The 13,072-nt window shown below is 32.1% G+C and overlaps 1 protein-coding gene across 1 annotated transcript in view; it reads right to left on the bottom strand.

Moving 5' to 3' along the window:
- LOC117107446 (hypoxia-inducible factor 1-alpha-like) overlaps nucleotides 1-13,072 on the bottom strand; it is a 63,018-nt gene that overhangs the window by 42,007 nt on the left and 7,939 nt on the right. The window contains exon 2 of the mRNA XM_033249146.1: nucleotides 5,260-5,313. Within this exon, the coding sequence (XP_033105037.1) occupies nucleotides 5,260-5,313 (54 nt within the window). The remainder of the gene's footprint in view (nucleotides 1-5,259; nucleotides 5,314-13,072) is intronic.

The raw sequence follows: 13,072 nt of genomic DNA, 5'->3' as shown, positions 1-13,072 counted from the left end.
GCTTACTATTCGTAGTATTCTGTCCTCTTAAATAAACATTTATGATCATTATAATCTAAAATGTCAAGAATTCGTGATAAAACATTTTTCATGCTACAGTAGATATTCAGATCAGAATACACAATGCTAAGTCCCGCTAAACATTATGCTGCATTCCCTAGGCAACAGTCATCATTACTATAACATGGTCTGTGTACAGTAACTATGGAAACCAGTGTCTTAAACATTTTCATTTGGCAAATGAAAACTACGTCTTTGGCTTTAGGTACAATACTGACATTATATAAGAGGTTTATCAATAACTAATAACTTCATATTTTAATATAATTATAATATAAATTAATGATACTGCTTATGGTTTGCAAAGAAAATCTAGATTGACGGTCTGCTAAGTTAGAGCAAATAATGTAACAGTAGAATACATTATCTGCATAAAAACATTGTTTAATAATTTATTATTAAGTGGTATACTGTACCTGCACATATGTACTTTCTACTCTGTTGTACTGTATGTTTTCATTATCATCATTCATGTTTTTTTTTCTTGAATGCATAGAAATGAATGTTATTGTTATATGCGCCGCTATACAAGTGCACAACCACTGACCATTTGTGAGGTCTCTCCACAAAATGAGTTTCATGTTTAGAAAATCAAAAATCTAGTTTAATATTTGGGTAGATCACATTATAAGCTTTAAATGGTCTTCGAATGGCTTCCCTAGGATAAGCAGATCCAGAGATGTTAGCATTTAAAGTTTAGGTGTATGAGAAAGACGGTATAAGAAAACTGGCCTCAAATGTAAACTAACCTTTACAAGTAATAGAACTAGAATTAAAGAATATGTGCATAAAACACTGTTTTAGTTTGAAAATTCACTGTATATAAATATACAGTCATAAAATATAAGTATCAAGTTAATTAAAAACATTAAAATCAAAATTTTGTAAATTTTGAGTTTAACCTATTTTAGTGAATATCTCAATATAATTTCACCAATGATGCATCTCATTTCGTGGTGAGATCTCACATTTATTAATTATAGTGTATCACTTTCAATTATTTAATACAAATTCAAATTGGTATTATTCTTTATTATGCTTCTTGATTCGGAAATCTCTCAGCTTACAACAGTCAATATGTTCCCACTATCAATTACACGACAGGACTTACAAGAGTCCACCGCTTAATTTCATTGTTGTCAATATTCACGCATATTACACCTAGTCATTTTTTTCACACAGAAATTCCAACCTTTTTGCACCTGGAACAAAACCAGGAACATGTTAACCACTGCCTAGTATTGACTGCTGATAAACATGGCTGGCTTGGCATATTATCACTGACCGCAACATGTGAAATTTCATAGCCATGCCACAAAATACCAATAACACATAGTAGCATTAGGTTCCGACAACACCCTCATCCACTGTCGTGCCGACAGGAAACACAATGCTTTCTAACCTATTGTACAGAGAACGTTGCTGACCTTTCTTTGACTTCTAATGTTTTTGTTAAAGTTTAACACTAAATAAGTTTAGAAACATATTTTGTCCATAAATATTTTATTTAAACAATAGCAATTAGAAAATGGAATGAGGAGGTAATTGAGATAAAAACTTGGTTGAAATTTTAATAATTAAACAATTATAAAAAAAGAAACAAGAAAGTTGAGAATAAATAGTTCCTAAATATACTTAGCTGAACATTATACACAAGAGGTTCTAGGTTAGTCATCCTCTTAAATTGTTTACAATACTCCTACAAAATATGCAAGAAACAGGAAAAAGGTCTTTAATCTGTTTGCTTGGATTAGACTTTACAAATTTTTTCTAATACTTTATTTAGAACTTATTGAGAATCTTTGTATGGTTAGTTTGAGAAAGTAGAATTTGCTGAATATTTTTTATTAATAATATACTACGGTAATTGATTTAACTTTCTTTAATAGTATACTTTATTTGATTTAATTTTCTATCGGTTTAACTTTGTAGAATGATCCTTAGCAGAGAAAACTCATTGTTACCTTTTCACATGGCTGAGAATAAGAGATTTTGTTTTATGCATTTCACTTTGTAAAACATATACAATCTCTGTATGGTTCTTTTCTACTTCACTGAACACTTTCATACAAGTGGGCTGAATGTCTTAGTCATCATCATCTACACTATAATACTCCCACAAACAATGCTCAAAACAACAGGATTATTGTGTACTTTTCCTGGCTGAAAATGACAGAGATTTTCACCCATTCTTAAATCTTAGTCATAGTTTGAGCTAAATCTTCCTAGCACCAACTTCAACTCACAATTTACAATCAATAAATAAAGAAGTTTTATATTATTATTATTATTATTATTATTATTATTATTATTATTATTATTATTATTATTATTATCAACTATGATGAGTCCTAGACACTTTATATAAAAGCTAAAACGAATCTCACTACTCTTAAAAATGGGTTTTTAAGTTTAGCAACTGGCAACATACAGGAAGATTCAATAATATGTTGATAAAAGGACCAATCATTTATTTAATTATTTTTAATGGAGTACAAAACATTTTCATATGATCCTCCTCATTCTAAAATAGTAGAATAAAATTATTGTAAAAAAACAATAATTTTTTTTTTACATAAAAATGAATTTAAACCCATTATCTCTGAATGTTTGTTTTGCAGTGTCACAAAAATTACTAAAACAACTGACACACACTGTAGCCACATATATTAGGGATATTTAGAGAATGTCAGTTTTTAAGTTAGAAATTGTTAATTGTTAACTAGCCACTCCTATAGTATTCTACTACAGTATACCACTGATATGCAGTTGGGTAGTTTTTATTGTAAAATTCTATGACCTCTTTGTTGTACAAACTGTTAATTTTTTTTACCAGGGAGGTGAGAGTACTGTATACTTTCTAGATGCACTCGCATGAACTAGTGCACTGATGGTCTTATCACAATAAAACAAAATGTCCAGAAAAAAAGCTACAAGTGGGTGTCGGGGAAAATCCCATTCGATCTGACGCTGTCTAGCATGTAAAGTAAATTTACAGAAAACCCCCTGATCCAAGCTACGTTTACATCAAGTCTGGATTCCGGTCTGGAGACCGGAGAAAAAATTGTGAAAAATGGGTCACATAAAATTCGTACGATTTCCAATCCGGACTCCGGATCCGGACCGATAAATCTGAGAGCCATTTGTATTCTGAAATCCTATGTTTTTTTTTTTCCTTGGACCAATCAGCAACAAGCTTGGTTGGTTCGAACCAATCGAATGCATACGTACTTAACCCAAATAACCGTGTTCCGTGCACGATGTGAACGCAGCGTTCAAAAAACGTAGCAGCTCACGATTTTTTGTCCGGGCTCCGAACCAGATCCGGGCTTGATGTGAACGTACTATAAGGGAGGTACTGTACAGGTATATCTTATATTGGAAGGGTTTCACAGAGACTTAAATCAATTTCATTCTGAAGCAGAATTCCCATTAAATATATTAGAAGGATATACCATCATTAGTTTATCCCTCACTGGTTTATTTAGCATAATTATGACATTTCAGATTATCTTACCACTAATCATATTTCTCAATTATAATGACACATTGACAGTAAATTGCTATAAATTCATTTACAATTGTCAGCCACAGGACTCATGATGGGAGCATATGGAGTTCATTATATTGCATAGTATTGGTTTAACTTGATAGTTCATACCAAATTACCATAGTCCCCACAGTATGCACTTGGTATTTGCTTGGTTAAAGGAAAAGATACAAAATAATCATGTGCAGCCTTCCCCTTTCCCTAGGGAATAATCCTACAATACAGTAGTCATTTCAATGTTTTCTTATTTCATCATCTTCCAAATAATCATAATTATAACTGTATGTGTGCCACCAGACTATTAATCAATTAGTAGAGCTGTGCATAGTACACTAGCGGAAAATTATTATACGCAGGTTAGATTTAATGCTTGAAAAAATTTCCTGAGGGCCTGCAAGGCCCAAAGGAAATTTTTAAATGCATTAAATCTAATCTAAGTATAATAATTTTCAACGAGTGTACGATGTATGCAGCTATACTACTGTAATTGTTTTATAAGTCAATCGCCGTCTTTTAATGATCACTAGTTGGTTTTGATAATCAACTGTTGTAGCAGTCATTGGTTGCTATAGTGATATGATCATACTGCTAAGGGTGTATTACATTTAGCTGTGCGCGCGTATGCTAATATGCTCCCGCAATACGTGGTAAACACACAGCTAGCTAGTGAGACGTTACACATGTCAGTTCAGATGCGATGAATATGACTTTTTTTTTGTGTATGAAGAACTTGTAATACTATTTTGATGGACATTTGTCAAAGAAATATACATTTCTTTAAGTGAAGCTCTGAAGGAAAAAAATTTTGTTTGTATGAGATAAATATTTGAACATTTAAAAACTGGGGGAAAATTGGGCGGTTACGCCTCTTTACCCCCAGTTTTTGAATATTCAAAAATCTGTATCTCATTCACCGTTCCCCAGTTCTTCGTCAAACAATTTTTTTCAGTCTTACAAAAATCAGATCTACAACATATCAAACATTTTTCCTCCGGAGTCTGACTTTGCAGCATTTGAGAGAAAACAGTAGGCCCTAATCTTTGGTCGTTGCAGACAGTTAAAATCGTGTGAAGGTTTCATATATAGGCTACAGTGGGCTACAATCTAGGCCTCAGCGGCCTCCTGCCTAGGCCGAAACTACATCTAATTTTGTTCCTTGAGTCTTTCAAATAGGTGTAGAATATTCCTATTAAATGATCATTCTTTATTTTGATTCCAAGAATTCCTTAATTTTAATTTTCTAATCAACCTTGTTTTACGACAGTAATTTTTCAATAATTACCACTTGTCAACAAACGAGCCTAGCCCAGAATTCATTGCGGTGCATGATATCAAGGTGATATGTACAAAAGTTGAATTGGTCTTTTGCACACAAACCTAAAAAAAATCAAGCCAAGCGGCCACTATATGAAATATTATTGTACTGTGGGAATAGGCAAATAACATTGTGAGTTGCAGTGATGACATCACAACTGATTTATAAATTATATTATTATTGCTTTTTTGTTTTATAACTTGATATAAAGCACACCTGATGGAAGTGCGCTATATAAATATAAATTATTGTATTATTACTGTAATATTATACTAGGTACTATTAATAATTCATTAAATATTATTTAATTACAGCATTTTCTGAGCGTGCTTACCTAGAATTGGAAGGGCTTGAAGAGACATCACTACTCCCAGAAGTGTTCCTTTGTCTGCAAACAGAAAATAAAAAGGGTTACGATTTACTGATTATGCATATTATCACATACTGTACATGTACTGTACAGTAGGCCTACTATAATATATTCACTGTGCATGCATTCTTCAGATTATTGACAATGACATACAGCATTGTTGCATATTAATAAGTTACATTATTATGCATTATGTTCTATTGAATAGACATTGATAGTACTTAAAAGCAAAATTTGTACAGTATACCTTTCTAATTAAATCAACTTGAGAAATGAAATGATGCAAGACTTTTCAGAATATACTGTATTATAGTCAGTATATTAGAATGTTGGTAGTAATAAACAAGGAGAGGGTTGAAATGAAAAGTTATCTTGGACTAGTCTATCACTAAGAATACCTTAGTAATTAGGTGATATTTTTTTTATGAATAAACCATAAATAATGTATTAAAAAATAATAATAAATAATAAATGTGTTTCCAGATACCTGTATCCTTATTATTTAATTTAACTCCTTAGTTTTTTTTTATATAGTTTTTTTATATAGTTAATTTACATAGTATTAAAGGTTTTTTTTAATTATATAATACAAACATTAGCTTGTTTATGTAGTTAAAAGTTAGTTCTTTATTTATTTCTTTCACACTCTCAAAACAGAGACCAGCCAATTCTGGCTTATGAGTGATACAATTCTGGCTTATGAGTGATACATTTTTAAAACACAAGTAAAATACACAATTAAAATATTTAAAAACGAGATATACAAACATTTCTTAAGATAAGATTTACTTAAATAAAATGGACTGACGTAAGGAGAGGATTTGGTAAGCAAATTTAGCTACCCTATAGCAGTGGTTGCCATCACTCATTACATATTTCATTATGTATTTTACTAATAAACATAAATTTTTATAAATTACTAATCTGTAGAGTAATGTAAATGAACTTTTTGAATTTATAATTAGCAGAATATTGGTATCAATTTCCAAATTTTATTTTCAAATTATTATTTAAATTAAGCTGTGGTACCTTTTTCAGAGGCATGGTACAGTATTAGTAGCATGGCATATTAGCAAGCTATAGTTTGTTTTTTTCATGAACCAAGCAAAGATGTTCTATATCAAATTCACAAAATGTTAGGAAAACATGCTAGAAAAAATGTAGCAAGCATCCACTACATTCTAGATCTTTGAGCATGCTCAGAAGGTACAGCTTGATATCTTCACTGTTTTCATTTTTGTAACTTTTAGTAAGGTTTTAATTTATTCGTATGAAGACAGTGATGTTCCAGTTGGAATATCACGGGAAGTCCTTGTAAATTTCAGCATGTGTCGTGTAAATTCAGTATAAAAGTATCATACAGCATGGCTTCAGGAAGGATACCAATTTTTCAGTTCTATCGTGAAATGAATTTCGAAGCAAATAATATTCACAATTGAACTGATTCAGGTAATTATTGCAGAATTTGTCAACAGCAACTTCAATGGTTTCAACAATGATCGATAAACAGTCCATACCAAAGTAAACAAAAACCATACAGTAGATCAAAAATACAAGCAACGTGTTTACACAGTCAGCTGTTACAGCATATATTAGTTAACAATAGGACAATATACTGATCAACAATTTAATGACTTTTCCATAGGCCTACTGTAGTTTTTTTAGATAAAGCAATTCCTCCCCCTCCCCCAAACCCTTTTATGCATCATTTTCTTCTCAGCAAGCACATACAGTACCTATCAAGTCTCAAGCATTTTGCTTGACATTGTTTTTTAGGGATGTGATGTACAGCACTTTAAATTTACTTGTACATTCCAGTTGATTTTTGGTATTTCTAAACTATGCTTTAGTCTTTTTAACTTTAAATACGATTACCATGAGGTTTTGGTCTTTAGCATGAGACCTTGTGAGACGCCTCAAATGTGTGAGTCTCATGTTAATTACATAGAACTTTGTAGGTAGATCTATTTTGGATGGAATTAAAAATACTGATTAAAATGTAGGTATTCCTTAAGTTTAAATCCTCAATTATTTAACTCCACACAAATGTTTAATTCTAGTGATTACTACCCACCTATTTTTATATTTTACGCAGAATCTCACGATTCAATGGCAAATATTTTAAAGAGCATTTCGAATATATCTTTGCATGCCATCTTTCCGGCATAAAACATAAGCAAAATACTTGTTCTAACCACTTCCTGGAAAATAGCATCAATAAGTGAACTCTATGGTAAGAAACTTCACCTTACGGTTCAATGCGTCCTTTTGGCGTTATTTAGGACAAGTTAATTGAAAAATCATATGTACAAAAAAAAACACCTTTTTTGTTTCCATCATCTGAGCATTAACACTTCAATGAACTATACATCCAGGTATACAGTAGCTTAAAGATATTTCTCCATACATACATATGGGGTTTGCGGGATTTAGCAATACCCTACTAGATTAGCTTCCACATGGTGAAGAGTGGAAAAACATGTTAATGTTACCCTACAGTGATATAGAGTGCAGTTACTGTTGAAATATTAAGAGAAAAAAGATGGCACTGTTTACAGTTGGTATTCCCATGTGTTCAAAATATTTAAAATGAGCCCACATATATCCCATAATCCCCCTATGTAATGAACTACATATCCTGGTTCAACACTTTACCTATGGTAGTTGATCATGTAGTGTGTCCATTCAGAGTGATGACAGTCCTGTGCAACCACATAATTGAATGCGAGCCCACATTTCCTACACTTACAGTTACTAGTTAGCAATTTATACTGTACCTTCAATGAACTATGATCAGTACACAACATGGTGGCTAGAAAAAGTACACATTGCCCTCGTCATAAAAATTTTGAATCTTTTACTTCTCACAATTTATTTCTAAAAATGATTTATCAAAGTTTTTCATTTCAACAGCCAATTTTTAAACAATTGCGGCAATTTCATGTACCATTATTTTAAATTAAATTCAAGAATTTAACTTAATTATTACATACTTTTAGGTATTTATTCTTATCCTCATACAGGACTATATTTCTGGTGATGGAGCAGGTTGATCTCATGTTACTTTTTATTGTCAAATTGAATTTAAAAAAATAAAAGTACGCCAGTCTCAGTATTTTACAGCATGTGATAATTTACAGCAAGTGTGCATTAATCCCAATGAGGCTAAGCTTATTTAAAATGTAAACATCCTTCTGTTAATAGTGACAGCATACAGTAATTATGAAACATAACTTGGTGGATTGTCCCAGTGGTACACTATTATAGGAATATTTTTTAGCATTATGACATAACCCTATTCACTTGTCAAGTTCAAAGTGTTTACATGAAGTGATCACTCATGGTTGTCATAGAGGTTGCCTTGGTTACTACTAATGACTCTTTACCGCACTTTAGATTACAGTAGATCAACGGTTTATTATTAGAATGTACTACAAAAATATACCATTTAAAAATGCGAGATTACGATATGAAAAAAACATTCATCCACCAGATTACTTCTACAGAATTTTCAATGTTTAGTTACTAATCAAATATGTCACTAGGTATAGCTGGTAGTACATTTTTTATTATAGCATATAAAATGTGACTATATTGTTTACAACATTAAATGTTGCTACTACATTGTTGTTTAGCCCTACTATTGCAATATATTGTTTACTAACTCCAGATTGTTAGTACATACTGTAACTAATGCAATGATCTACAGTACAGCCCACAATTACCACCTTCGCACCACGCGTTGACTGTCGTGGACATTGCGTCGTCACGCAGAACGTTAGCCTCGCGTGGAGTTAAGCACAAGGTAAACAACAGGGTAACAAAGTTTATCCTACATAACAAGATTTTGTTTTTTATAAAGTCGTTACTGGATGTTCATGTACTGTACTGTTTATAAATGCTACAAGGCTAGATCAGAGTAAAGTAAGAGTTGATTCCCGAAAGTAAAGCCTAGTTTCCTTTCAACCGGGCTCACTGACTTCTATTTCTAATTATAAGCCTAGGCAAGGCCTATGCTTTTTAGGCCAACGCTTTGTACATAATTATATGCAAAAATTCAACTCCCATTTTCGGCTGTTATTCGTGTTCAATATTTTATAAATAGTTTATAAGTACGAAATCTGGGACAAAGTTCTCTAGAAAGAAAGTTGACAAATAGGTCTAGCCTAGGCCTGGCCCTAATTCAAATAGAAGAAACATCACTAACAAAGTGTTGAATGTAATTTTTATCTTCGCACGGAAAATAGGCCCACGTCGCTGAACAGTGAATGGTTTATATTGGACGCAAATATTACCCAGTGTACTATTGATAAAAGTGGACAATAATCTTCTAAATATATATTTTTCTTGTTCCCTTCAAAAAATATATACTACATTGTTGCTTTGCAGTTGGGCACAGGTTTTATAATTTCTTCTGAGACATCGTAGTAATGCGGTTTGTTATATATGTACGAAGGCAGAACTTGTGCTCAGATGTGAACGACTGAATGGGTTTGAGATTGGGACGGGTTTTGAACTGAACACTTACTGTATTTATTTTATTATTTTATATATTATATAATATACTGTACTGCATTAGTATCATTATCATCATCGTCATTGTTATTAGTACTAGGCCTACTGTACGGCTTTATTTCATAAAAGAAATAAGGATGTCATGAAGTTCAGTTCGATGCAAGCAGATATAAATAGAAATAAGTTCCGTATTGAGTTCAATCAGGTTGAATGTAATTCTTATTTTCGAACAGGATCGAAATAGGCCCACATGCGCCGTCACTGAATGTTTTATTCGCCGCAAATGTTACCTCATATTAATTAATATGTAGACAATAATAGTTTCTAAATATTTATTTTATCTTTCTCTTCAAAAACTCCGATCGGGCATGGTGTAATAATTTCTTCACTGACTGCTGTAATGCGGTCTGTTTACGAAGGCAGAACATGTGCTTCTCTCAGCTCACGCACTCGATACGGCTGAATGGGTTCAAGACTGGAAGGAACAACGGTGGTACGAATTTTCAACGTTTTATGTCAATAAATAATTCAATACTGTTCCTATTCGTTTATATAATATGATATACTGTATTACTATCGTTATGATCATAATTTTACTGTATCTCAATGACAAGGTGAATGACAATAAATTGTAACACTCCTGTGGTATCTGTATTTTTATTTGTATTTTTATGAATAACTTTAGTACTAAATCTTTCCAGAAGAAAAGGTGCATAAATAGTTCATTAAGAAATAAAAATGTCACGAATGGTGAAAGTTGATATAATCGTATAAATAGAAAAAAAATATTCCGTAATGAGTTGAATTTTTATAAATACAAACAAGGATAGGCCTACTATAATAGGCTTGCAATTCTAATAGGCTAGGCCCACGTCGTCACTAAATGTTTCATTCGCCACAAACGTTACCTACTATAAATTAAAATGTAGACAATAATAGTTTCAAAATATTTATTTTATCTTTCTCTACAAAAACTGTATAATTATTAATACAATTTCGGATTTGGGCACGGTGTAATAATTTCTTAACTGACACACTGTGCGCTTGTGCTTGGCGCCAGGAGTCAACTGTTCTATTATTTTTGAGGGATGTTTCTCGTGGGAGAAAGAATAGGCAATTAGTCGGTTTATCCAGGTAAGTATTCACGAAGTAGACTACTTAATTTAGGATTATTGATAAAGAAAACCCAATTTAAGTTGAGAGAGACCATTTATTCAGCAAATGTGTGGGCTGTACATAATTGTCAATAGTTTGAGCATGCGCCACCCGCCAAAAACACTGGCTGGTTAAAATATGTTGTCATGTCAATGACCTTTTGGCCGAAAGCCAATTATTTTCTGACGTTCCCATGCACATGTTTTTGACTTAACTGCTGCTGTAACCTGAGTTGTAGGCCTTACTGTAGGTCTACGATATAAGCCTCCTTTTCAATTAGTTAGGCCTACTAATTTTCTTCCAACATGTAGGACATTTGTGTAGTGTTTGGTAAGGATACATATGGATACTTGTGGAATTATTAACATCAACAAGGTAATAATCTTTTACGAGTCCGTGGGTGAGTAGGGCCTGATATGGCCAGGTCGATCATCAAGGCCCTAGTCTAGGCCAATGTTTGGTTGGACTAGTGACGATCCTGAGATCGATCTTACTAATAATGAACAATTAAATTAAAATACTACACAGCGTATTTTGCTCGATAATATCTTGGAATTCTTTACTCTAATTGACAACTGTTTACTGTAGTTCAAAACATTGTTTATTCCTGCTAATCGACCCATCAAAACAATCAACATTCTCGTGGTGTAATTGTTTATCAGGCCACCTTTTTCGCGTGGTGGTAGACCTACTACCACGCAACTACAACGAAGTTACCAAGCAGTAATTGTGGGCTATACTGTATGTTGCTACCATACATGACTTACTATGGATAGTGTGGTACTGAGGATAAGTCCACTGGAAAATGGTTACACAACACACAAGAATGTAAAGTGGTTTACTACCAACACTTGGTTAAAAGATACAATACAATGAAAGCTACTTCCTCCCGCTATGTATTGGGAGAATTGGAATTTGTTACGCCTCATTCCTTTTCCATCTGCCTTTTGTTGAAAATGTAAATGCTAGATGAGGAAGTAGGAGCAATTACTACTTGAACTAAAAGGCTAGCTACCTACAGTATTATCCTTTTGACCCAGAAACATAACCTCTAATACTACTGGTCAGCTAAATAACAATTACAGTCACACAAATTTTATTAATTCCAGTAATCTGAATTCAACTTTATTTTCACTCATAATTCATGTTGTAATCATCCTAAAAGGTTATTGCTAAACCCTGCAAACACAGCAAAACTTTTTATACAAAAAATGGCATTTTTATCCCAAAAAAAGGTTATTACGAACATATAATTATGAATTTTTTTTTATTGAGATACCTATACTATGTGATTCAATCACTATCACAAGGTTTGGATGGGGTTTCCAGTGTTTTTTGGAGGTTTTCAGGGTTTAGCAATACAATTCTAAAAGAAATTAGTGATTAATTTATTGAACTAGATTCCCTGATATAATTTAATATTAATTTGTACAGGTCCATCTCTGAGACAGACAATTAATTAGCCTAATTAGTTAATTAAACTTGTTAATATTTTAACTATTTATATGGCTGTTAATATTATCTTTTATTTTTCTTAATGAAAATAATCATCCCTTTATTCATCAATTTATTTTATAGTATAATTGGATTGTGAATTTGATAAATTTCTTTTTTTGTATTGTTGCAACCATAGGTGTAATTTTTTCTTATATATATATATATATATATATATATATATATATATATTTTGGGAAAACGCCGAACGTTTTTCAATTGTGTAAAAAATGATAATCAGATGTGTATAAGAGACAGATTCAATACTGTTCCTATTCGTTTACATAATATGATATACTGTATTACTATCGTTATGATCATAATTTTACTGTATCTCAATGACAAGGTGAATGACAATAAATTGTAACACTCCTGTGGTATCTGTATTTTTATTTGTATTTTTATGAATAACTTTAGTACTAAATCTTTCCAGAAGAAAAGGTGCATAAATAGTTCATTAAGAAATAAAAATGTCACGAATGGTGAAAGTTGATATAATCGTATAAATAGAAAAAAAATATTCCGTAATGAGTTGAATTTTTATAAATACAAACAAGGATAGGCCTACTATAATAGGCTTGAAATTCTAATAGGCTAGGCCCACGTCGTCACT

The sequence above is a fragment of the Anneissia japonica genome, unplaced genomic scaffold (assembly GCF_011630105.1).
Source record: "Anneissia japonica isolate Jap-2015-1 unplaced genomic scaffold, ASM1163010v1 scaffold9668_len1562885_cov226, whole genome shotgun sequence".
In the NCBI taxonomy this organism is placed as follows: Eukaryota; Metazoa; Echinodermata; class Crinoidea; order Comatulida; family Comatulidae; genus Anneissia; species Anneissia japonica.
This window is presented reverse-complemented; position numbering and strand designations above follow the sequence as displayed.